We start from the raw sequence: 27,531 nt of genomic DNA, 5'->3' as shown, positions 1-27,531 counted from the left end.
CTGGGAAATCTGGGACACTATTACACTGTTGGTGGAGCTCTGAACTCATCCAGCCTTTCTGGAGAGAAATTTGGAACTACGCCCAAAGGGGAACAAAAACGTACATACTCTTTGACCCAGCAATACCACTACTGGGTCTATACCCTGAAGAGATGATGAAAAAGGGTAAAAACATCACTTGTATAAAAATATTTATAGCAGCCCCATTTGTGGTGGCAAAGAATTGGAAATCAAGTAAATGTCCTTCAATTGGGGAATGGCTTAGCAAATTGTGTGGTCTATGTATGTCATGGAACACTATTGTTCTATTAGAAACCAGGAGGGACGGGATTTCAGGGAAGCCTGGAGGGATTTGCATGAACTGATGCTGAGTGAGATGAGCAGAACCAGAAAAACACTGTACACCCTAGCAACATGGGAGTGATGTTCAACCTTGAAGGACTCGTTCATTCCATCAGTGCAACAATCGGGAACAATTTTGGGCTGTCTGCAAAGGAGAGTGCCAGCTGTATCCAGATAAGGAGCTGTGGAGTTTGAACAAAGTTCAAGGACTATTCCCTTTAATTTAGAAAAAAACAGATATTTATTGTCTGGTCTTGTCACCTCTTAGACTTCTCTTCTCTTCTTTAAGGATATGATTTCTCTCTCATCACACCCAATTTGGATCAAGGTACAACATGGAAACAAAGTAAAGACTGACAGAGTGCTTTCTGTGGGGGGGAGCAAGATAGGGGGGGAAAATTGTAAAACTCAAATAATATCTTTAATAAAAATTAATTAAAAAAAAGAAGTGATCCATGAATTCTTTCAATACTTTACCCTTTGGTTCTAAGATATCTGGACATCTGATATATATCTCTTTTGTTCATGGCTTTCAGGTAGTCCAACGATCCTTAAGATATTTCATAGCAGCCCTGTTTGTGGTGGCAAAGAATTGGAAATCAAATAAATGTCCTTCAATTGGGGAATGGCTTAGCAAACTGTGATATATGTATGTATGTCATGGAACACTATTGTTCTATTAGAAACCAGGAGGGACGGGATTTCAGGGAAGCCTGGAGGGATTTGCATGAACTGATGCTGAGTGAGATGAGCAGAACCAGAAAAACATTGTACACCCTAGCAACATGGGAGTGATGTTCAACCTTGAAGGACTCGTTCATTCCATCAGTGCAACAATCGGGAATAATTTTGGGCTGTCTGCAAAGGAGAGTGCCAGCTGTATCCAGATAAGGAGCTGTGGAGTTTAAACAAAGTTCAAGAACTATTCCCTTTAATTTAGAAAAAAACAGATATTTATTGTCTGGTCTTGTCACCTCTTAGACTTCTCTTCTTTAAGGATATGATTTCTCTCTCATCACACCCAATTTGGATCAAGGTACAACATGGAAACAAAGTAAAGACTGACAGAGTGCTTTCTGTGGGGGGGGAGCAAGATAGGGGGGAAAATTGTAAAACTCAAATAATATCTTTAATAAAAATTAATTAAAAAAAAAGTGATCCATGAATTCTTTCAATACTTTACCCTTTGGTTCTAAGATATCTGGGCATCTGATATATATCTCTTTTGTTCATGGCTTTCAGGTAGTCCAATGATCCTTAAGATATTTCATAGCAGCCCTGTTTGTGGTGGCAAAGAATTGGAAATCAAATAAATGTCCTTCAATTGGGGAATGGCTTAGCAAACTGTGGTATATGTATGTATGTCATGGAACACTATTGTTCTATTAGAAACCAGGAGGGACAGGAATTCAGGGAAGCCTGGAGGGATTTGCAATAAACTGATGCTGAGTGAGATGAGCAGACCCAGAAAAACACTGTACACCCCTAATAGCAACATGGAGGTGATGGACTTGCTCATTCTATCAGTGCAACAACCAGGGACAATTTTGGGCTGTCTGCAAAGGAGAATACCATCTGTATCCAGATAAAAAGCCATGGAGTTTGAACAAAGTTCAAGGACTATTCCCTTTAATTTAGAAAAAAAAAACAGATATCTTATTGTCTAATCTTGTTATCTCCTATACTTTTTGTTTCTTCCTTAAGGAAGTGATTTCTCTCTTATCACACTCAATTTGGATCAATGTACAACATGGAAACAGAACAAAGACTGACAGATTGCTTTCCGTGGGGGGGGGGGGGGTAAGATTGGGAGAAAAATTGTAAAACTCAAATAAAATCTTTAAAAATAAAAAAAAAATTAGGTCTGTCTTCTGCATTTTTTTTGGTATCTTCAGCACTTAAAAAAATCCCTGACTTTAGAAAGAACTTAATAAATGTTTGCTGATTGGCTAATCTGTTTTACGATTGATGGTTTATTTATTTACTTTAATCTCTAATAAAAATAATTCTAAGCTCTCAATTACAATGTCAGCAAATAAATCTGTTTCATCTTTGAATCCCCACTGCCAAGAACCTCGAAAGTAATTTCAACAAATGTTTTGTATCTTAATGACAAATCTGAGAACTTTAGTTATCAGTACAATAACAAAACAAATATTCCACAAGAATGTGAGGAATAATATTAGCACATAGATACACACATAGGATTTCCAACAGAAAATATTCAAAGTATCCCCCAAAGTCCTGAATAGTTTAAAATTTCAAGAATACTTTTAGGATCTTCTATGTATTATCTTATGATTCTCACAACCTTAGGAAGGACTATATAGAATTTTTTTTTTCTTTAGGTTACAAAACTGATTTCCTCAGTGTGGTGAACTCCAGAAGCATAAAAACATAGAGCAATGTGGACTGTAGATAAATGGATTTGAAATTGGGTTAAGACCCCAATTCAAAGAATAGCCTTAATGAGCCAATGCCAAATTAACAGGAAGTCTCTAGTGGCCTATGCCAGGAATCTATGGTTTGTTCTTGAGCTGCTTAATATTTTTACATGGCATATTAATCAAATCTGCAGATGAGCCAAAGTTAGGAAGAATAATTAGTTAATACAATGGATGATAGATTTATGATCCAAAAACATCCTGATATACTAAAATATTGGGCTGAACTGAATAAGAAAATTTCATAAGAATAAATGTTTAGACAATATTCTTTTGAGTTTTAAGTATTTTCTTTCAATAAAGAAAATAAATGACTAGCTACCCTACACTTGAAAAAAAAATAAATGTTTAGGGGCAGCTAGGTGGCACCAGCCCTGAAGTCAGGACAACCTGAGTTCAAATCCGACCTCAGACACTTAATAATTACCTAGCTTTGTGGCCTTGGGCAAGCCACTTAACCCCATTTGCCTTGCAAAAACCTAAAAAAAAAAAAAACTTCACAAGAATTCTAGAGATTTTAGAGAACTATATAACAATATAAATCAGTAGTGTGACAAGGCAATAAAAAAAAGCTAGTTTGATCTTGCGCTACAAATAAGAGAAGAACTATTGTTCAGACATTTTCAGTTCAACTCAACACCCCATCTGATGTTTTCATGACAAATAATACTAAAGTGGTTTGCCATTTTCTTCTCTAGTTCATTTTGCAAATGAAGAAACTAAGGCTGGATCACACAGTTAATTAAATTTCTGAGATCAGATTTGAACTTTGAAAGATGAGTTTTTCTAAATCCAGACCCAGCACTCTATACATTGTGCCAAATAGCTGCCCATAAGAGAAGAGTACCTTCCAGAAATAAAGAGCTGATAGTCCTACTGTACTTTGCTAGGGTCAGACATATCAATTCTGGGCAACACAATTTAATAACCTGGAGAGTATGTAGAAGAAAGCAATAAACATTGTGAAGGACCTTCAGTTCCTGTTTTATGTAAATTTAGATTTGGTAGTTTTAAAAAAAATTTTTTTCTAACAATTAGAGTCATCAAAAGTAGAAGTAGATGCCATGGGAAACCACTCCTTCACTTGAGGTCTTCAAACAGAAGCTGAATGACTACTTGTCCAGTATATTAAAGTGGAAATTCTTTTATGAAGATAACTGAGATGGCCACTCTGATTTTCTGAAACTCCCTCCACTAAAAATTACAGAGAAATATTCTGTAATTTAAACTTAAGGAGTTATCCAAGAGCAAAGGTATCAAACTCTTGCCCATGCTGCCTGCATTATACTGGGAGAAAACAGATTAAAATGAAATTGGGATGGGGGCAGCCAGGTGGCGAAGTAGATAGAGCACTGGACCTGGAGTCAGGAGGACCTGAGTTCAAATCTAGCCTCAGACACTTAATAATTACCTAGCTGGGGACCTTGGGCATGCCACTTAACTCCATTGCCTTGCAAAAAGAAAAAAATGAAATTGGGAACTGTTTAACAAAATGAATAAAAAATACAGAGCAACTCAGATAATGTTCATTTGTTTTGAGTCAAGATGAAGACAGAAGGGATCCCTTTCCTACTCAGTCTTACACCACTAGTCTACAACCCTGAGATTAAAAGACTTGTCTATGATCCCAAGGCCAGAATGAGTCTGAGGTTCTCCTTGAATCAGACATACCTGACTCAAGTTAGATCACTATTCATTATAAAAATGATATATTTTGTTTTCTAAAGAGATGAGAGTAAAATTGAAAGGAAATGACCTCTTACTAAGCATCAGAGATATGATTCAAACCCCAAATCTCTCTTGATACTTAATCCAAGATTATGCTGTTCCCATTCTAGAAGCAAAGATAAGGCCAGTATGGTATGGCCTTTGTAAAACTCCTTGAAGTGGAAGAATCAATAGTACAGACTATCTTTTGGAATAATAAAACTGTACTTGTCAACTGTTCACAAATGAACCAAAATATCTTTATTTCCTCTTTATCCTGGAACTTGAGGCCCTTCACAATCTGACTCCAACTTATCTATCCAGCCATCCTACATATAATCTCCTTTCCATTCCAGTAGTTCACATTTCTCCAGGTTTCCCCCTTGGCCTCCAAACCATGTTATGGATCAACTCTAGTTTCTTCTTAGAGGAAATATAGTATTACTACATTCATATCAGAGATGTCTTATTACTAGCATAACCTTTTGTTGATTAATAATTTTAATATTATTTCACACAAATTATTCTGCCTCCTAAATGTTCTACACAACTGGTAAAATGTGAACACTAACACAATCAATGACAATGATCTTAAGTCAAATGGGACTTCTAGTTAATAACTTCTCTAATTATTAATACATGATAAAGTATGAATGTCTCATTTCTACAAGAGAGTGACAAAAAATATGTTACGAACCTTTCAACATCAAAATACTTCAGAAGTCAAATTCCAAGCAAGTCAAAAGTTTTAGAGTCGAATAGTTTTACCTTAGGATACTAAGTCTAAGCAAAAAGTACCTTGACATGTGACCAACTGTTTTTCCCAAAGTGTTACAGCATTAAAAAATGAACTAAATTTAAGACAAGTCTCAGCTTTGGTGTGATTTAGAAGTGCTGAAAGAATAAACAGAATTAAACTTAAATTATAAGTCGGAAATTGCAGGATTAACTAAGGGGAAAAAAAAACACTTTCTTATAAAACTCATCCATAAACATTTCCTTTCTGGTAAGGTACAATTAATCCTTTAATTATTTTAGTAGATAAGCATTTCTGGACTTGGAGTCAGGAACATCTAAGTTCAAATCCTACCTCAGGCACTTATTCTAAGACCATGGGCAGGAACCTCTGTCTACAGGCAGTTCTGGTCTGGTACTGCCAAGGTAAATACAGGCGAGACTCAAAATTTAATAAAACTAGTAGCTTTTTAGGGGTGAATTAAATGTTTCACCAAATAAAGCCTGTAAATGATATAATAAATATTCAAATAACTCTTGGAAGTAAAAAAAGTTCCCCACCCCTGCTCTAGACAGACAGCTATAAACTCTCTCATCTCAGTTTCCTCATCTGTAAAATGGGGATTGTAAGGAATATTGGAGGTGTTGGTTCCACAAGAACATGAAGGGAGAATTGTTAGTCTACTTTACAATGACTGGGGTCTACCTATATTGTTGCCTATGGACAGGTACAGAGTAAAGACTAAAGACAGCCTCAATCTGATCAAAAACTGGGATTAGGCCAGATCTGCTCCATTTAGTTCTAAATTAACCTAGGGTCTGCAAGGGCATGCACAAGGAGTTACAATGAGCAAGGCAGGGAAACCTATGGAGACCAATGTATGAATTAGACTGTGACCTCAATCAATGATTTGCATGAAGGGGCAGAAACAAAACCTTTCAAAGTCCATAAAAGACCTAACATTTCCTAGATTCCCCACTTCTCTCCCTCTTGAGAGAGGTACACTATTTATTATAAGAAGTCTTAATAAAAAAAACATTTTAATCACTCTGGACTAAGTACTCACAAGCCATTTATAACAGGGATAATAACAGTAAAGCGCTTTACAAACCTTACAGTAATCCATAAATGTTACTTACCAATTATTATTATTTCATTAGTTAATAGTGAAGATAAAAAGCATTTCAAAGGCTCCTTAAAAAAAAAAACTTTAAAATACTGAATACAAAGAAATTTTTCCCCCTATCATCCCAGGGTAGACTAAACTTATGAAAGTGAAGGGGCATCTAGGTGGTGCCTCAGATAGAGCATCAGTCCTGGAATCAGAAGGACTTGAGTTCAAATCCAGCCTCAGACACCTAATAATTACTTGCCCAAGTGTATAACACTTGGGCAAGTCAATCCCATTTCCTTGCCAAAAAAAATAAAATAAAGTGAAAGTGAAGAAGCAAGAGTGTTTTAAAAGATTATATATCAAGAGAGGCTGAAGATTGGGAAAATAAGACTAAGATTTCAGTCATCAAAATTAGATGAATAAAAATATAACCAAGTAATGGAGTAAAAGAAACAATAATTATCTAAAATGCAAGGATCAATGACTTGAAATCAATCTTAGGTCATCAAGTTTAACTAATCACCTAATAGAAACAAAGACAGCCTTAGTAACTTCATGAATAAAAATTTTTTCAAAAAAATCACTAATTCTTATTTAAAAAAAGAGGTACCTCATAAGCCGTGCAAATAAACCACATACTACCTCTAGTTGAGAAATTTGCTACACTTACAATGTACAACACTTCCTTTCATTTGATGTTACTATTTACCTAATTCTAGATTAATTAATTCTAGGTAACTTAATACTATCTTGCAAAAAGTACTTAATCTTGTAGAAAGTACTTAGAAGATGGAATTTCTAGCTCTAGGAGCAGAGAACTATAGAACAGGGATTCTATGACTTCAGAGTGTAGGAGCTCATATTTTCTAAATTGGAATTAAAATATTTCTGATCTATATTTCTGATCAAAAGTTGTTCTAGGGGCAGTAGGTGGTGTAGTGGATAGAGTACCGGCCCTGGAGTCAGGAGTACCTGCATTCAAATCCAGCCTCAGACACTTAATAATTACTTAGCTGTGTGGCCTAGGTCAAGCCATTTAACCCCATTTGCCTTGCAAAAACTTAAAAAAAGTTGTTCTATCAGCCTCTAATTGAGGTTTGTAAAGTTGGAATGTTCACCTTCTGCCCTTCTCAAGGTCTCTGTCTTTAGTTATAAATCTGAAGGGAGTCTCTTTCTTTGTGAAATAGCCTAATACCCCTCTAATTGCATCTGCAAGTTTTACTTCAGAAGCTGAGAAGGCAGGAATCTGCTCTGGTTATCTAAATGAGAACTTGAATAAATTCTTGTACTTATGACATTTTGGAAAAAGAAGAAACTCCAATTTTTTATATGTCTATATCATATCTAATAACACATAAAACATAGTGTCAGAAGAGGAGACCGTAGTCTTGGGCTAACTGGATCTTTGTCAGTTCTGACATGGAACAGACTTCATGGATGGATTAGAGAATCATAAAGTAAACAATGACACCTCTATGTTCAAATGTGAACCTGATTGGTTGACCACCAAAAATTTTATGTTCCTTTGTCAAAATTCTATAAAAATGGATTATTCAGTTGGTTGGTGGCACTGGTAAGGATGCCATCCACCCATGGGTGGATCCTAGAGAATTAAACTTCATTTATAAAACTAACTTTGTTTTCATGTTTTAGTCAATGGAAAATAATGATTAACAAGGGTCACCAACAAGAGCTTTCTGAAGAACTCACACTTCTGAGGAGAGTGGCAAAGTGAGAACACAAAGGGGATAAGAGGGATTTCTATTAAGGCAGTGACTCCCAGTGTTTCTTGGTTTAAATTAATCCAAAAGTTCTAAGTGCTGGAATGCCATGTCACTTAACAAGCATTTAAACAGGTTAATAAAGTGTGACTGGGTGGGAGGGTGAAAGCAACAAAGTCAAATTCCAAGGTTTTCATATATAATTCAAATTAGGAGTGGCAGCTAGGTACCAGTGAAGAAATCACTAGGCATGGAACTAAGATGGTCATAATTCAAATCCAAACTTAAGATATTACCAGTTATGCAACACTGGGTAAGTCATTAGTCTTCATGAATCTGTTTCATCATCTGTAAAATGGGTTTCAAGATGTCTTGAGGATAAAATATTTGGAAAGTGCTTTGTTAACCTTAATGTGATCGGTAAATGCTAATTATCATCATCATCATCATCAATAATAGTTTCCCTTTGATGTGTCTCTTTGATTAAAAATATATTTTAGGAAACTAAGTTCCAATCAATTAACAAGAATCTGAAGAGCTATTATTAAGATTTATTGAGTGCTGACTAATACTTGGTTATAAAAATGCTAAGTGAGAAGAAAGGGAGAAAATTAAAATATAATTAAGGAAACATTAAGGTTATAGAATGAAACAGAGGTCTTGCACTGTCCCAAACATTAGACAAAAAATACAGCTTTTGTTTTTGTTGTCTGCTGCTGACAGATATATGTGATAAAGACAGTAACCTCAAACAGGAGAACCTAAGTTAAAGACTTAGGGTCCCAAGTTTAGTTCTGGTTCTTATTTAACTTTATTTGAATTCCTTAGAGTCTGGGGGGGAGAGGTGAAAGAGAAGTCCTCTTCAATGGCTTGGCCCAGAGCAATTAACATCAATGACTAGGATAAAATTATCTTTTGTTTGTTTGTTTCTTAGGTTTTTGCAAGGCAAATGGGGTTAAGTGGCTTGCCCAGGGCCACACAGCTAGGTAATTATTAAGTGTCTGAGACCGGATTTGAACCCAGGTACTTCTGAATCCAGGGCCAGTGCTTTATCTACTGCACCACCTAGCCGCCCCTAAATTTATCTTTTAATAAATATGGTCTTTCCAACCTTTCTGGACAGAAATTTGGAACTACACCCAAAAGGCAACAAAAATGAGCATACCCTTTGACCCAGCAATACCACTACTGGGTCTATACTCTGAAGAGATGATGAAAAAGGGTAAAAACATCACTTGTACAAAAATATTCATAGCAGCCCTGTTTGTGGTGGCAAAGAATTGGAAATCAAGTAAATGTCCTTCAATTGGGGAATGGCTTAGCAAACTGTATGTCATGGAACACTGTTGTTCTATTAGAAACCAAGAGGGACAGGAATTCAGGAAAGCCTGGAGGGATTTGCATGGACTGATGCTGAGTGAGATGAGCAGAAGCTGAAAAACACTGTACACACTAACAGCAATATGGGGGTGATGTTCGACCTTGATGGACTTGCTCATTCCATCAGTGCAACAATCAAGGACAATTCTGGCCTGTCTGCAATGGAGAATATCATCTGTATCCAGATAAAGAGCCTTGGAGTTCGAACAAAGTTCAAGAACTATTCCTTTTAATTTAGGGGAAAAAAACAAATATCTTATTGTCTGATCTTGTTATCTCTAAGACTTTTTGTTTCCTCCTTAAGGATATGATTTCTCTCTCATCACACTCCATTTGGATCAATGTACAACATGGAAACAATGTAAAGACTTTCCGTGGGGGGTGGGGGAGGGAAGTAAGATTGGGGGAAAAATTGTATAACTTAAATAAAATCTTTTTATTAAGTGTCTGAGACCAGATTTGAACCCAGGTACTCCTGACTTCAGGGCCAGTGCTTTATCCACTGCACCACCTAGACGCCCCCATAAAATCTTTAATTAAAAAAAAACATTTAAGGAAAAATTAAAAAAAACAACAAATATGCTCTTGACATCAAACTAGACAGGACAGCTAAAACAATACACAGTCAGGATCTATAAAATCTTTACAGCTTCTAGAACACTAGGATGAATCCAACAGGGAAAAATATAGATAGGGTCCTATATGTAATCTGTTGGGGATTTTTTTAAAGTTTTTGTAAGGCAAATGGGGTTAGGTGACTTGCCCAAGGCCACACAGCTAGGTAATTATTAAGTGTCTGAGGTCGGATTTGAACTCAGGTACTCCTGACTCCAGGGCTGGTGCTCTATCCACTGCGCCACCAAGTCACCCCCTTGTTGGGTTTTTTTTTAATGTTCTTCACCACATGAGAAAAGGTTTGGCTAGATAGTAATTCATCTGAAAAAATATTTGAGGATTTAATTCATTATGAGTCAACAATGTGATTTGGTAACCAAGAGAGTCAATGTGATCTGGGATTTAATTAAGAGAGGCACAGGTTCCAGGAAGAAGGAAGTAATAGTACCTTTTGTACTCCATTCTGGTGAAGAGACCACTTCACATAATCACAGAATTTGAGAATTAGAAAAGACTATAGTTCAAAGTACACATACAAAAGGAATCCCTGCTATCATATACCCAAAAAATCATCTATCAGATTCTGTTTGAAGACCTCCAAGAGGGGGGCATCCTGAAGTACCATGTTTAGTTCTGAGTGATACAGTTTGTGAATGATTTTAAAAACTGAAGAATGCCCGAAAAGAGTTTTCTGGCTCCTGGTTCAGTTCCCCCAAAGCTGTTATTTCCTTAGGAGTACATTCTTTCTCTCCCAGCCCTTTTTCTAAAAAGCTCCTAAAACAAATTAATTCTGTGTGATTATTTACTGCAATTGTCCAGCTTACATATACAATGATTTGTTAAGCATTAGGTCTCTGACAGGGAAAAGTTATACAATAAGTTTGGTGACTTATAGAAGCTTTCTTCCAGGATTATGCTGTACCTCATGCCAAATCCAAGGTTTGCTCTGACACAGAGCTTCTTACTCCCTTAATTTTCACCATCTCTTAAAGAATCTCTTTACAGTTAGATGGTGCAGTGGATAGAGCACTAGCCCTAAAGTCAGGAGGACCCAAGTTCAAATCTGACCTCAGACACTTAACAACTGCTTGGGCAAGTCACTTAATTCCATTACCTTAAATAAAATTTGATTTAAAAAAAAAGAATTTTTTTACATAAAGAAGTTATTAAGGAAAAGTGATGCAATCAGGCTGATAAGAAAAGGCATCTGAGACTGGATGAAAGTAATTAAGAATACCCCAAAGGTTCTAAAATGGCTAGCTGAGATCAGACAAGCTCCTGGTAACCTGCAAAGAAGCCACAGCCATCTCTGAGAAGAGACAGAAGAGTCAACATGGAAGATGATTTGAAGCTTCTTCCTGTACTTCTTCCAGAGTGCAGCAGAGATGGGGGGAAGGAGGAAGGGGGGGGGGAATTGCTCTTTGCCCTTTGTATCCACTCACCCACTGCACTAAAGCAGAACATAGCAGAGAGAGTTCAACTGTGAATAGTTAAGCTAGTGAGATGGACTAGAAGCTTAGGCTTGGAATGGGAATCCGGCTCAGGAGAAGACAGCCCCAGGTCTTGACACCTGCTAGTCTTAGATTCTGGTTCCTTTTAAAAAGTGCATCGTCATATCCTAGGCCAGGATTTCAGATAAGTCCAAAGCTGAAGATAGAGGAAATGACAGCCAAGCACTGAAGTTATCAGAGTCCCACAATATCTTCTTGTGATGTTCTCCAACACCTTCTCATGGGGTTTAAGCAGAGATGCCTCTCCTGGGGGCAATTTCAGGACATCCCAAGAAGACATCAGGAAGGTCCTATGGTGCATTGTCTACATGTACCTCCATGCATTTCTCCTTGTGAACTCTAGGTGTCCTCTCTTCCCACAAATGCTATAAATGACCTTTTCACCAGGCAGAAAGATTTTAAGATAGTATACTAGGGTTTTTTGGGAGAAGCTTTAATGTTATCATTCTTTATCTTTCATTTCAGTAAATGCTTTTATTTGCTTATTTGTGAAAGGACAAGCCCCTTTTGGAGCCCATAAACTAATTATAGAGAATCTAGACTAGAGGATAGTTATCCCCAGGAGAACCAACCAACAAAGATGAGGTGAATAAGGGGTAGTAACCCCAGAGGAGACTACAAACTACCCAATATAACAGTTTCCACATACATAGGACTTTCCTTCCAGCAGCCCTGCAAGGTGAAGTATCATCTCAGTTTTACTGAAGAGAAAACTCAAATTCCAGAAAATTAAACATCTTTTGGTCAAGGTGGAGGCTCTGACCAAAAAAACCAGTTACTTCTCTGAAGGCACTACAGGGCCACTCAAGGGAAGATAAGAGCAACAATTACTCCTTCAAAAAGACAGAAACCCAGAAAAGTTGAAGTAGACCTAGGCCAAGGTTTCTGTCTGAAAGATACCCTGAGATTGAACCTTGCAAGATATTAACAAACTATAGTGTCCTCCTAATTAGCTAAGAAAAAAGAGTTAGTTGGTTGATTTAAGAGAGTATCCCAGGCTTTTGGGGACAAATCAAAATCTAGGCTATGGGGAAAGTTGAGGAGAAAGATCACAATTTGCTTTACTAGGTACATTTAACTTAAAAGCATAAAAAGCAGGGTTTTTTATACATGATTCAAATGACTAGAGCCAAAAAGGTAAGAGTGTGCCTCTTTAAAAAAAATGCAGTGAAAGCACAAAGGTTTTCTCCCTAATTCATTACCCATTCAAAACTTACCTCATGAGGTTAATTCTTTATGCCTGATTCAAAATGGGCCTGAAATGCAGATCACAGGCTGTGGAGCACAGTAGCTTACTCTACTCTGCTGTAACCACAGCAACTAGTTTCCTCATGCATGGATTTCTGTTTCTGAAAGCCTGAGTTCTTATTTCCCTTCCCACTAAAAAAATTTTTTCTAAGTCAGAAAAAAAGGAAGGAAATTATTAGAGGAGAGGAAACTGAATATGCTATTTAGTAACAGAATAATACTGCTTCATGTAATATCATTTCTCATATGAAATAAATAACTTATTAATGTTAAAATTGACATGGGTCATTTATCAGAGCTAGCATTAAACACCCACTTTCAACTTTCCTGGTGAATGGTTTTTAATAATCTAATGCTACATTACAACATTCTTTCTCCTCTCCTTCAATGTCCCTTTTCTCTTTAATTCCCAGAAGTGGCATTTCCTCTAAACTATTATTAACATTTAGTACTATACATGATATAAATAATGCTATACATGATATAAATTACCCAGAAAAAAACTTCCTAAAATTTACATGACTTAAAAGAGAGCAATACAGCAAGCAAGCCATTACATTAATTTAAAATGTATGACCCTTAACAGATTATCAGCTTTTCAAAGGAGTCCTACTTCATGACCTGATGTCATAAAGAAGACCTTGGGTTCTCCAAATTCATGCCACCAGAACACCAGCTCCAGCAGGTTCTGATATATCAATATGTCTTCCAATATTGTCCTCACCAGTTTTGAAGACTAGCTAAGTATGAAAAAGTTCATCTTCAGCTGGCCAGAATTTAGTTGAATTCTCATGTAAACTCATGAAATCAAGAAAAACATATATGATGGTCCTCATTTCTCTGCCTGTCCTCTTTTTTAACCTAGAGTAATAGTGGTAGCAAGACATAAAAGGATGCTCCTGCACAAAGTTTCAAGACATTTTTTAAAATGAAACTTTTTCAACAGAGAAAAAATATTGATTATACATGTTAGGCCAATTTTGAATAATAAAGACAAGTTAACTTATTTAAATAAATAACTGCCAAAAATAGAAAATGGATAATGGATAATACATGACAAAAACTGTCACCATATGCTTTGGAAGCTTAATCCATGTATAAAAGCAAAGACAACAAGGAGACCAAAAGTTCTTAAAACATCTTGGCCAGCAGACTTGATCTCTTTGCCAAAGACTATAACTAGCCAATTGGAATACAAATTTAGAATATAAATTAGTTTGCAAATTCAAATAGAGGATGCTACAAGTTTATGAGCAGTATTCCCTTATAAAGCAGGGTTCTGTCACTCCACAAAAAGACATAAAACAATTTTTCGGCTCAAGTTTTCTTGAAGGAACTTCAGGAAAGGTCTGGATCAGGGAAGCTCGAGAGAGGCCCTTAGCCACAGTGCAGATCAGAAACCTGGTGTCTTGGGACCCTGGGTCTTGACTCAGTAGTCCAATGGTATAGCAGGATAGCAGTGGGAGACTTCTGCCCCACCTCAGAAGGCATACTGGAAGCCTCAGAACTCCAGAACAACATGCAGGACTAGGTTAGGCTACCCTATGGTCCCAGTGCAGAAAGCCAGTGACCAGATCCCTGGCCTCCAGCACAAAACCTCTTGTGCCAGAGTTCATTTTAAAATGAGCCAAAAAAAAAAAAAAAAAAGAGCATCCCAACCAAAGAAAGCTACTAGAGTAACAGGGAAGATCAAAGGGGCAACTAGGTGGCGCAGTGGATAAAGCACCGGCCCTAGAGTCAGGAGTACCTGGGTTCAAATCCAGTCTCTGACACTTAATAATTACCTAGCTGTGTAGCCTTGGGCAAGCCACTTAACCCCATTTGCCTTGCAAAAAAAAAAAAAACTTAAAAAAAGTCATCTCAAAAGAGTAAAGCAATACAAAATCCAGTACAAAATGCCTACATGTGAAGCTTCAACAGGGATTATGAATTGGTTTCAAAGTTCAAAAAGTCCTCTTAGGAGAGCTCAAAAAAGAATTTTAAAAACCAAGTAAAAGAGGTACAAGAAAAACTGGGAAAATAAATGAGAATTATGCAGAAGAATTATAAAAAACTGGAAAAAGCACAAAAACTGAGGAAAAACAGTACCTTTAAAAGTAGAATTGGCCAAATGGAAAAGGAGATACAAAAATTAACTGAAGAAAATAAATCTTCAAAACTGAATTGGGGAAGTGGAAACTAATGGCTCTAACAAAAATCCAGCAAACAAAATCAAAAATCTAGAAAAACAGAAAAAAGTGCAAACTCCCTCATAGGAAAAAAAATGGCCATCCTGGAAAAAAAGATCCAGGAGAGATAATTTAAGGATATTTAAATCTGAAACCCTTGATCAAAAAAAAAAAGAGCTTGGACAATATCTTTCAGAAAATTATCAAGGAAAACTGCCCTTATCTTCAAGAACAAGAGGGTAAAAGCTGAGAGAGATTACAAAATAAAAACTCCTAGGAATATTGTAGCCAGATTCCAGAATTATCAGCTAAAACAAAAAAAATATTGCAAGCAGTCAGAAAGAAACAATTTAAATACTAAGGAACCACAGTCAAGATCACACAGGACTTGGCAGTTTCAATATTAAAGCACTGGAGTGGGGGGCCTGGAATATGATATTCTGAAGGGTATTCAAATTCAGACTACCATATAGTAGGGTGTGGGCATAGCCAAGACACTTCACTTCTCAGTCTGTTCTCTCCTTTTATGGCACATAAGCTTTCAAATAATCCTTCCAATTCTATTAGTCTCGGATTTTGTAAATGATAAATCCTGAGAAGGTCTTGGGAAAATCTTAGGGGCACTTATTGACCAAATGACTTTGAGCAAGTCTCTGAACCCTAGTTGACTACTATAAGGTAGATTTTCGGAAATCCCTAACAATAACAACAGCAACAGTATCAAGGTACACAGTGGAGAGAGCATAGATATACTTTGGAGCTAAAAATATCTCTTAGCCCAGAGGGTCAAAGACATGAAGCAATTTGCTGGAGGTCAAACTACTATTAAGGGAAGAGCACAAACTAAAGCTCCTGTCTTTTTACCAATTAAGTCCTAGATGCTCTCTACTGTATGGCATTGCTTCTTCTCTTCCACTACTCTGATTCAGGACCTGAACTACTCTAAGAGCTACCTGAGCATCTTGCTTCCAGTGTGTACCCTCACCAACATACAGCTGGCCCCCCCCAAAAAAATTTTCCTAAGCCATATACATAATAATGTATATGGCCATGTTACTCCCCTGGTTTCCATTTGGTTAGGGGATAAAAATCTTTAACTTGACATTTAAAGCCCTCTCAATCTACATTTCCTGACCTATTTTATCCTATTCCTCTTTCTGAACTCTCCATTTAGGCCAAACTGGGACTATGCACTATTTCTCAAACTCAGTCTTTTATCTAGTGATACCCTGCATTTATACAAGCAATTCCCTCTGCCTTGTCCATCTCCACTTCACAGAATCCTTTTTTCCAAGGTTCAACTTAGATGACAGTTCTTTGATGACATCTCCCTAATTCTTTTTTATTCCCTAGACAATGGGGTCATGCCTAAGGTCATACAACTAGGTAATTATTAAGTGTCTGAGATAGGATTTGAACTCAGGTACTCCTGACTCCAGAGCCAGTGCTCTATCCACTGTGTCACCTAGCCACCCCCATCTCCCCAATTCTTAAGGCTCTCTTCCTCACTTCCCTGCACTAATTTTTTGCATACACTGTATCTTTCTACCTCTTCTACAAAGATCCCATTCCTCACAAATTCCTTGAGAACAAGGGTCATTCCATTTTATTTACTGACTTTTGTAATCTCAGTACCTATCACAGTACTTCAGAAGTAACAAGTACATCGTCACAAAATGTGTGCAGAATTGGTCCAATTAGGTCTCCCACTACTAACCTACATGCCCCAAACCATGCTTGGCACTCATTTCTCATCTCTGGGACTTTGTAAATATCATGATCCTTAGCTAACATTCTTTCTACACTATCTAAACACTATTACTCTTTAGAGGAGCCCCCAGTTACCAATTCTGGCCCCCCCAGCTCCTTAACAAAAAGCCCAATCTGACATCATATTCTTATAGCTGACAATTCTATATTAATATTCTTCAATGTATATATGATCTTATGTACTCAAGTCAATGGTAAGTTCCTAAAAGACAGTGTTTTAATTTTATTCTGTTATCCCCTCACAAAAATTGGCAGAAATTTAATAAATGTGTTTACGTCTTGATTGCTCCAATTTTGGCTTCTCCTTAGCAACTGTATGTTTTTGAATGACTGCACATATATAACTTATTTAAAATTCTTACCTCTTTAGGGAAGAGGGAGAGGAGGGAGGAGGAAAACTTGAAACTCAAAAAGATTTTTACATTGAATGCATTGGTTACAAATACTGACACCCCCCCCACTTTTGAAATTCAAACTGATCTTGGCCATGCTGTCTGTCATTGATGAGTCAAGCCTATGCAGGCATGACAATCATCTTCCACAAGAAATGATTTATTGGACCTAAAGGTCATGCACTTTGGGATAAGAAAGACCAGCACATAACTTGCCTAGTGAAGAATACCAAGTGCTGGACCACTCCCCAAATGCCCCTCTTGTCTGACCTACTACAGAAGTGTACTTAAGTCAGGTACCCAGAAGAGAAGCCTTCTCCCTACTTTTGCCCTGCAAGGATGGCAACTTCTCTCTTTTTCTCTCTATGCTAGTGTCACATGCTCCCAGAGCTAGGCCTGCTGGAGAACCATGGGCCTCAAGGCTATGTAGCAGAACTTGCTTAAGTCTAAGATAGTCCCCCCTTATGGCCATTTCTCCTTTCCCTCTTACACTCAGCTCAAATCAGGTCTCCCAGTAGCTTTCCTTTTTCACTCTCTTCCTTAGTTAGGCACCTCGCCTGATCCTTTGTTATTCAACCTGTCTTCAAGCAACTTACTAAGTCCCCAGGAGGAGAAAAACTCTAACCTGTAAACTTGGCAGGCTTGTACAATAAATCCTGAGTAATTTTACCAAAAAAAAAAAAAAATACTGAACCCCCCCACCTGTCTATAATTTTGAAAAGATGAAAAATAAATTTGACACACAAAAGAGAATAAATTGTGACCAGAGTAATCTAGAAACTCAGATTCCTTCTTCTTATGTGAAGAAATTCTTCTGGTTTAACATTTATTAAACATTAATATATTAGAAGGTACACCTAAGTAGCAAGTGGCTACTGAAAAATTCATCTTCCTGAGTTCAAATCTGAAAGACAAACATCAGAACACAGCAGATAAGTAAGTAAAGCATCATCCGCCCTGGAGTCAGGAAGACCTAAATTCGAATTTGGCCTAAGTTTGTGTGACCCTAAGCAAGGCAAATAACCCAAGGCTGTTGAAGGATCAAATGAGATAATAATTATATACATATATAGCTTATAATTATTAATAAATTTACTAAGCTCAAGCAAAAAGTGTTAATCATCAATATACAAGCATGTTTGGTTTCATCTTAAATTGATGTCCTCTGACAGAAGAAATACCTAACAACGCAAAGCAACTTTCTCCGCATAGCAACTTTCTCCGCATAAGAATAAATCTTAAATCTTCCCACCAACAGCAGTCAATGAACATTTCTCACCCTGTTTCAGAACCTAAAAGCCCCACAAGATAGTCTTCTAGCATTGGAAACTAAGCAGCAAATCCAACTCCAACTTCAAATATGATTCACTGATATTTCTTTCCTCCCTCCAATTTTCATTTATCCCTAGGAAAAATATTAAACAATATATAATTAATGAGTATCTGTTGATTAAACCCAGTAGCTGGAAAACTTACAGCTTAGAGAGTCAACAGGAAGGTGGGAGTTGAGAAAAATAGGGAATACATATACAGAATTATAAACTCTTACTTTCTCTTTCTCTAGAAGGATTTTTCTAAGGGGCAGCTAGGTGGCACAGTGGATAAAGCACTGGCCCTGGAGTCAGGAGTACCTGGGTTCAAATCCGGTCTCAGACACTTAATAATTACCTAGCTGTGTGGCCTTGGGCAAGCCACTTAACCCCATTTGCCTTGTAAAAACCTAAAAAAAAAAAAAAAAAAAGATTTTTCTAAACCAAGGTTTCAAATTGAAGAATGAAACCAGAGTCTCAGTTCACACAAAATTTCACTTTCAGATTTCCCTTTCACTTAGTAACACATTCTTTTTCTTATGAACCCATAAAAGCTAACATCAAAAACAGAAAGAAAAAAGTCAGCCTTATTTTTTGCCAGCAGATTTTTCAATCTAAGAAGCCTGAAAATGCCTAACCAAAAAAATAAATAAATAAATAATAAACAATTAAACTAGAAGAAAAGGAAATTGGAATGTTTCTATATTCTCATATACATTTTCTCCACCTCAGGATAGTTTAATTACTATCCTGCCAAACGCTTCCAATTCAAATATACCTAGAAGTAATCACCACAGAACCACAGAATTTACTGGGGTTTTTTTCCCAGGATAAAAAAAGGAACAAAAGAAATTTTCAACTATAAAAAAAAAGCTTATCAAGTGACAGAATACCTTTTGGGTAAAAGAGGCATGGATAAAAAAAGACTTATAATTGATTATACTTTCAAATATAAAAATGAATTCATTCCTGAAACTCCATAATTATTCCTAAATTCTTGGGACTCCAAAACACTTTACAAGGCTCTTGGCACCAATCAGGTAGTTAATTTCTTACTTCAAGAATGGCAGCAGTCTCAAAAGTAATGTAAATGATTTCAATAACAAGTTAGCTCTTAATTTGGAAAGGGAAAAACCATGTGATTTCTGGATGCCTATTGTTCAGAAATGAGCTTATAGTCGAGAGTATTCTGATGCCAGAAAGACAGGGCTTTCATAAAAGTAAAGAATAAAAAGATCAAATTTTCTGCCTATAATAATATTTTACATGTCAAAGCCCATTCCATGTCCAATAAGTGGTTTGTTGAATACCAGAGGGTGTCTAAACTTCCCACAGACTCAAATCTTTTCTTTAAAAAAAAGTCTTCTTGTCCACTAATTTCAGTCACAACAAGCAGGCAAATATACTGTTTAAGAGACTAAAGCACTACTCATAAGACTCTGATTGGATTTCTGGCACAAGACTGTGGTAGATATGTTACAATACAGACTAATAACTATCTAATTAGGCTGATAAACATCAAAGGAGAAAAAAGTTAATAACATATTGCCCCAGACAGTTTATCCAAAGACTATGATCTTTTACTTTTACAGAGTATCAAATTCATGTAAGATGAATTAACTGAAATTGAAATTAAACCTTGTCAAAAACATGACAATAATGACATAAGTATATGTCTCAAAAGTCAAGGCCTACAACCTTAGCTTATTATTAATAATATTATCATTTGCAAATGACTCAAAAGTCAACTAAAAGACACAAAGTGTAAGCTGACTTTCCAAAAATAGAATAAGGGGCAGATAGGTGCACAGTGGATAAGGCACTGGCCCTGGAGTCAGGAGGACCTGAGTTCAAATCCAGCCTCAGACACTTAATAACTACCTGGCTGTGTGACCTTGGCCAAGTCACTTAAACCCACATTGTGCAAAAAAGAAACAAAAACAAAAATAAAAAAACCATCAAGAATGGGAATGACTAGAAAAGGAGGCATGCTAAATGATGTAACAAGACTAACAGTAAGCAAGAAACAAAGAAAGAATTCCAGCACCTTGGTCAGATCCTCTATAGAAGTTACACAGAAAGACAAAAAAATATTGAATGAGGAACCATTGGGGCAAGTAGTCACACTAATGAAATCATGGAGCCAACACAGTAGTAGGAGGATTAATAATGATAGCAATTTAAGATTCACCAAGTGCCTTCCTCACAATAACCTTATAGGAGGTAGGGAGTACAAGGATTATTACCTCCATTTAACAGACTAAGACACTGCAGTTCATTAATGTTAGGTTATTTAAGATTTTATCCCTTCATAAGATCACATATAGCTGAAAGGAACCTCAGAGATCACCTAGTCCAACCCACTGATCCTACAAATTACTGACACCCAGCCAGGTTAAATGACTTGCCCATCCATGTTCACACAGACAGCAAACCTCAATGGCAGGATTTGAACCCAGACCCTTTGACCTCAGAGATAGTGTTCTTTTCCATTCTCTCATGCTACCTTCCTGAAGGGTTCTTACTCAAAGTATAGCTTAAGTTCTTCAATCATCTATTCCCAATTTGAGGAAATAGGGAAAATAACAACAGAAAGAAATCCTAAGCATTCTTTTCCTCCCCAACTAGCTAAGCCTCTCCAGGTTATAATGAACCAGCAGAGTGATCCTCCCCCTTAAATTACTTGCATTTAATATCATCTTCTAACCAGGAGACCAATAAAGATAATAGATATCTGAAGGATAGCCTCCATGACTACCCAGCAGCATGATGCTAATTGTAATAATATCTTCTCACTGGACAAGAGCCCATACAACAAAAGGGCACAAAAGTCAAATATATCTTTTTACTCTGCAGATGCCCATATAAAATCACAGGAAAACAAGGAGAATAATATTTTCTAAAATGGATCACAAATCAGAGACAATGACTTGTCAGAGCATAACAACAACAACAACAACAAAGTCAACATGCAAATCAACAAACTTGTTCTTTAACAACACCTGGACTACCTGATCTTTAATGGCAGGAAGTTAATGAATGCTCTAACTTCACTATGAGAGGATAATATAGTCAGTTCTACTTTAATAGGTGCTTTGAAAATACAAATTTGTTCTCAGCTGATCTGAGAATTAGGGAATATTCTGAGCATTACTCAAATTTCAAGTTTGCTGATGGCAATTTGTTCCTCAAAAAAATATCAAAAATGCAAAAAAAAATTATTCACAATTATTTAGTATACACACACACACACACACACACACACCCTTCTCAACATGGTCTCTGACCACTGGCCCAAGCTATCTGTAACCTGCCAAAGTTACAAAAGGACTATAATAGAATCAGAGCACAATCTGAGGTCCAGGACACCTCCATTATCATTATAGTACATAGTTTCAAACTGTAGTTAAATGTTTTCTATATACAATGTGTATTTATATACACAATTTGTGTATTTACATACATATGTTATATATAGTTATATGTTATATAGTTAAATGTTATTTATATATGTTAATATAGTTAAAACTGTGCTCCTACATTTTAAACTTAGTTCATATTTCACAACTGTTTGTTATAACCCTTCCAATACCCAGTTACTTAAGCAAACTTCAGGTCCTTGTCACAAGGTAAAGGACCCCATCTAATCTTCTGGTTCAGGAGAAGCTTTGGATGGATAAGAGGTGGTCCTAGCAACACAGAGACACACACACACACACACACACACACACACACACACACACACACACAACATGGTCTCTGGCCATTGACCTAAGCTATCTGTAACCTGTCAAATTTACAAAAAGATTATAATAGAATCAGGGCACAATCTGCGATCCAGGACACCTCCACAATTTATTGTAGTACTTACATATTTTCTAACTATAGTTAAATGTTTTTTACATATATATGTATATAATACAGTTATGTATAGTTAAATATTGTATGTATATGTTTTATAGTTAAAACTGTGCTTACACTTCAAACTTAGTTCCTATTCTTTTTCGTGACACTAATATTTTTGGACATTATGTCCCTAAACCCATTTTCCCCATTAACTGGTTTTTATTGCTTGATTTTGCATAATGCCAGTGCTTTGGGGAAATTCACATGTCCCATTATAGCAGAACTGACTGTATTTAGAACAAGGGTCTTTTATGAACATCAAGTCCAATCCCCTCATTTTACAAGTTTCCGGAACAAAGGTCTTATTTCCAAGATATATAAAGAACTGATTCAAATTTCTAAGAATAAGAGTCATTATTCAATTGATAAATGATCAAAGGATATAAACAGTTTTTAGAGGAAGAAATTCAGACTATCACTAGTCATATGAAAAAATGCTCCAAACTATTAGAGTAATTCAAATTAAAACAATTCTGGGGTTCTACCTCATCTCTATCATGTTGGAAGTTGACAAAAAGGAAAATAACTATCAAGAGTGGCTGTAGGTAAACAGACACATTAATTAAAGCACTGTTGGTAGCACTGTGGTGTGGCCCAGCCATTCTGGAAAGCAATATGGAAATATGTCCCAAAAGTTATTAAATGTGCATACTTTTTGACCAAGTGATAACCACTACTATATCCATCACCCCCCCAAAAAAAAATCAAAGGAGGAAAAGGACACATATGCCAAAGTATTTAGAGCAGAGAATCCTAAACTAAAGAAGTTCTTATCAACTGGGGAAAGGATATGCAAATTATGGTACATAAATGTACTGAAATACTATTGTCCCTTAAGAAAAGATAGGGATGGGGGCGACTAGGTGGCACAGTGGATAAAGCACCAGCCCTGGAGTCAGGAGGACCTGAGTTCAAATTTGCCTTAGACACTTAATTACCTAGCTGTGTGGCCTTGAGCAAGCCACTTAACCCCACTGCCTTTCAAAAAAAAAAAAAAAGACAGGGATAATCTCAGAGAAAACTAGGGGGAAAAGGTATAAACATGTAGAGAGAAGTAAGACAAATTAGAACAATTCACACAGTAACTACACTGTAGAGACAAATAACTGAAAGTCTTAAGCATTCAATGCAATGACTAACCTCAATTCCAGAGGGCTCATAATAAAATGTGCTACCACTTTCTTCTAGAGTTGAACTCAGGTTGCTGATTGAAAAAGACGGTTTTTGGACATATTTGTTAGGAGGAATTTTTTTCCCTTTTTCAGTTGTAAGGAAAGAGGGAAAGAGATGAACTTCTGTTCACTGGAAAATATTAAATCAAATTTAAACAACAGAAAAAAATAATAAAGACAAGGAAATATGAGACTACCTTAGCTCAGACTTTCCTCAATTAATATTTATTGAGCCCCCTATTATGTGCCTAGTCAGTGTAATAATCCTCTCAATGAGACAGTGGCTTGATAATTGTTCTCTCAGCTTTAAGTCCCCCCCAATTAAATCAGTCCTCCATATAACTACCAAAGATTGTCCTTAAAAGGCAGATTTAGGGGTGGCTAGGTGGTACAGTGGATAAAGCACCGGCCCCGGAGTCAGCAGTACCTGGGTTCAAATCCAGTCTCTGACACTTAATAATTACCTAGCTGTGTGGCCTTGGGAAAGTCACTTAACCCCATTTGCCTTGAAAAAAAAAGGCAGATTTACATCCTGTTTGGTTTTTAAAACTCTCCACAATGTGGGTACAACATGGTTTTCTAACATTATTCTCTATTCTAAACACTCTAATATCTAGCCAAACTAGCTTCAAACTCAGCTCTCCACTTTCAGTCTCAGTACTTTGGAACTGACCATCCTCTATACCTGGAGGTCATTTAGTCAACATCTCTGCAGTAACAGAATCTTTCTTCCTTCAATTCTCTACCAAAGTAATATCACTAAAGCATCTTTACTGAACTCTCTAAAACTTAATGCCCTGCTCCTGTCTTAATGAAACTACTTATTGTACATTTATTATTTATTCTGATAATGCATGAATATGGACAAGTCTCTCTCACTGAATTCAGAAAGCTCCTTGACAAGTATAGAGTGCTTCATCTTTTTATATCTACAGTACCTACTCATAGTAGGAGCTTACAAAATGCTTGCTGGTTACAGCTTGATTGAATTAGATCTTCCAAAGCATAGGATATAACCAAATAATCATTTAAGTGGGCACTCAATAGGACAGATTGTTCACTCCTCTGAACTCACATACCAATAATCTGCACAATCCATTTAACAATTAATCATATACTGCTTTGTACTACCTTTTCTAAGGTTCATTTGAATACAAATACACAAACCAAAAAGCTGACATGCTCACAAAGAAAACTACTGGTTTGAAAGCTTTCATTAAAAAGATAATCCTTGAGGCAGCTAGATGGCAGTGGATAGAACACCAGCCCTGGAGTCAGGAGTACCTGAGTTCAAATTTGGCCTCAGACACTTAATAATTAATTACCTAGCTGTGTGACTTTGGGCAAGCCACTTCACCCCATTGCCTTGCAAAAAAAAAAAACTAAAAAAAATAATCCCAAACCACTTCCAGCTCACACAGCTAGCTGGTATTCTTTACTCCAAAGAGATCCATCTATGACAATACAATGAAGTGGATGCAGAGTTAGCAGATCGAGGTTGGACTTGAAGCTGAACTGATCAGCTGGATGGATGGTCACGGTCTAGGCACTGTTTCTTGACTTTGCATTCTTGATCTTTAGACGAAAGCTTGCCAAAATAAATAAAATCTTTCTTTAAAAAAACAAAAAAAAGCTGGACTAAATAATGAGGAAGGTCCCTTTCCATTCTAAACATCAAAATGTCTTTGCACAACCTAACATTAATTTCTCAAGACAGGGATGAAGTCTGAGTTATAGAGACTCAAGTAAAGTCCCAGGAGTCAGATGACCTTCTAATTGTGCATCATCCCTCCTCCTCCTCCTCCCCACACAAAGTGGCTCAAAAACTGTATAACCTGCTCCTGCTCCCCAATAAAGGCCCTTAATTTTCTTTTTTTTAAGGGCTTTTTCAAGGCGATGGGGTGAATCGGCTGGCCCAAGGCCACACAGCCAGGGAATGACTAAGTGTGCCAGGCCGCACTTGACCTCCGGTCCTGCCTACTCCCGGGCCGGTGCTCCAGGCACCGCGCCAGGGCCCCGGGTTTTCCCTCCTTTCACCCTGGACCCTCCCCACCCCCTCTTTGCCCCGGGTGTCCCCGGCTGCCGAGGGCCCAGGACGGGAGACACGAGCCTCCCTTTCCCGATCATGGGCCCGTCGCCTCAGACAACCCGGGCCAGAGGGGCTTCGGGGCGGAGGCCCGGGCGCCCCGCCGGAGACGCACGCGCATGCGCCCTGAAGTCCTGGCCGCTCCCTGCTCCGTCCACACCCCTCTCCGCGCGGCGACCGTCCTGCCTTCCTCTCACCTTACGTCCAGTCTTTTCTCTAAGCGCCTTGAGCCGCTCCTTCCGCCGCAGCGCCTCCTCCTCCAGGCGTCCCACACCGGGAACCGGCGCGGCCATCTTGTTCCTCAATTCACTTCCGGCCGTGAACCCGACGCGACCTCAAAGACCGGAAGGGGAGGGCCTAGAAGGGAGGGGGCGGGGCCTTTTGACCAATAGCGGCAGTTCCTATTAAGCCATCGCCTATCTCTGGAAGAGGGTTTCTGATCAGGCCTAAGCAAAGGAGCTCAGAGCGTATCGATAGCATCCTCCTGCTTTAGCTCATCTGTTGCATTTTTTAATGATCACGGTGGAAGAAAAATGTAGATCTATTAAACCTGCAAATGGACGAATGTTGAAAACCACCTTTGCCTGTGATTGGAAAAATTTAATAAAATGTTGATAAAGGTAAAAAATAAAAAATAAATTAAAAAGGTGATTTTATTTAAGCATGACTTTTAGCAATACTTTCACTGCATTCAACGCAAAAATAATAGAAGCTTGCATCTGCATGGTGTTTTGAGCTTTGCAAAACACTTTACTAGTTTTTCTTTGATCTTCTCAACAGCCTCCTTGAAGTAAGAGGAAATTATTTTTCACAGTGTATGGATGAGGAAATCACGATTCACAGATGTTAAAGAAGACTTTTCCAGTCTAGTGAGATGAGATGTTAACTCAGCCCCCTCTCCATTATACCACTATGTTTTTGAGACAAATGCTATTAGACTGGGCAGCTAGGTGGGAGAGTAGACAGAGCATAAGCTTTGGAGTCCGGAGGATCTGAGTTCAAATTTGACCTCACACACTTAACACTTACTAGCTGTGTGATCTTTAGCAAGTCACTTAACCTAATTGTCAAGAAAAGGTCAATGAACTTCATCTCATAGACTTAATTATCTCTTCTCTTCCAGTTATTGTTAACCTAATCTCTTTAAAAGTTCACCCTTTCCTCAGTTAAGTTGCTGTCTCCCTTTGGGAGTGTGATCTCCCAAATAAATTCCCTCTGCTTGACTTGGGGAAAACTTGAGGTTGAATTCTTTAGAAATATGGCCTGCATCCTTGACCTCAGCATTTTTCCTTGAACCTTAACAGAATGACAAAACAAATTTTAGCATATGAATATAATGGAATACTACTGTACTTAACATACTTAACTTTCACTATAATGGAATACTACTACCTTAAAAAATGATGAAACTTGGGAAAGGTTATATAAACCAATTCAAAATAAAGTGAACACTGATAATGGGAAAATACTCTCAGGGAAAGGGAGATTAAAGTTCATAGGATTCATTTGGGGTAAAAAACTCACCAACTCTGATTCAGGAGAGTAAAAGACTTAGATTTTAATTCACAAGTTACTACAAAATTCATATTATTACAGAATGAGTACTGTCTTAGCCATCTTTGAGGGCTACTCCTATGGCACATGCATTGGAGAGTACCTGGAGCCAGACAGGGGGTGGGGGGGAACCCCAAATAGTTCACAGGTTAAGCTCCTAAAAGACAGACTGATTAGCAGAAATTGAGATAGAAAAGGTTAAAGTATTTAAGAGGAAAAAAGGAAAGAAGTTTGGATCAGCATAGATCCAGCCATATGGTGCTGGGGCCAAATGGGTAGTTACAAGTTGGGAGTGGAGTAGTCAAGTTAAAAGGGGGGAAAAGGAAAAGAGAAAAAGCTTAGAAGAGAGAAAGTA

At 37.4% G+C, this 27,531-nt stretch overlaps 1 protein-coding gene across 2 annotated transcripts in view; it reads right to left on the bottom strand.

Annotated features, from left to right (window-relative positions):
- Window positions 1-27,531, bottom strand: part of CCDC12 (coiled-coil domain containing 12) — a 182,951-nt gene that overhangs the window by 86,560 nt on the left and 68,860 nt on the right. The window contains exon 1 of one of the 2 annotated variants that reach the window (XM_074197753.1): window positions 25,820-25,945. The exons of the other annotated variant lie outside the window; for it this stretch is intronic. Coding sequence (XP_074053854.1) covers window positions 25,820-25,915 — 96 coding nt within the window. The 5' untranslated portion in view covers window positions 25,916-25,945. Of the gene's footprint in view, window positions 1-25,819; window positions 25,946-27,531 lie in introns of those variants that run through there. 2 annotated transcript variants of the gene reach the window in all.

Source organism: Macrotis lagotis, chromosome 8 (assembly GCF_037893015.1).
Source record: "Macrotis lagotis isolate mMagLag1 chromosome 8, bilby.v1.9.chrom.fasta, whole genome shotgun sequence".
Taxonomy (NCBI): Eukaryota; Metazoa; Chordata; class Mammalia; order Peramelemorphia; family Peramelidae; genus Macrotis; species Macrotis lagotis.
Note: the sequence above shows the minus strand (reverse complement) of the source record. Positions and strands in the feature narration are given on the sequence as shown.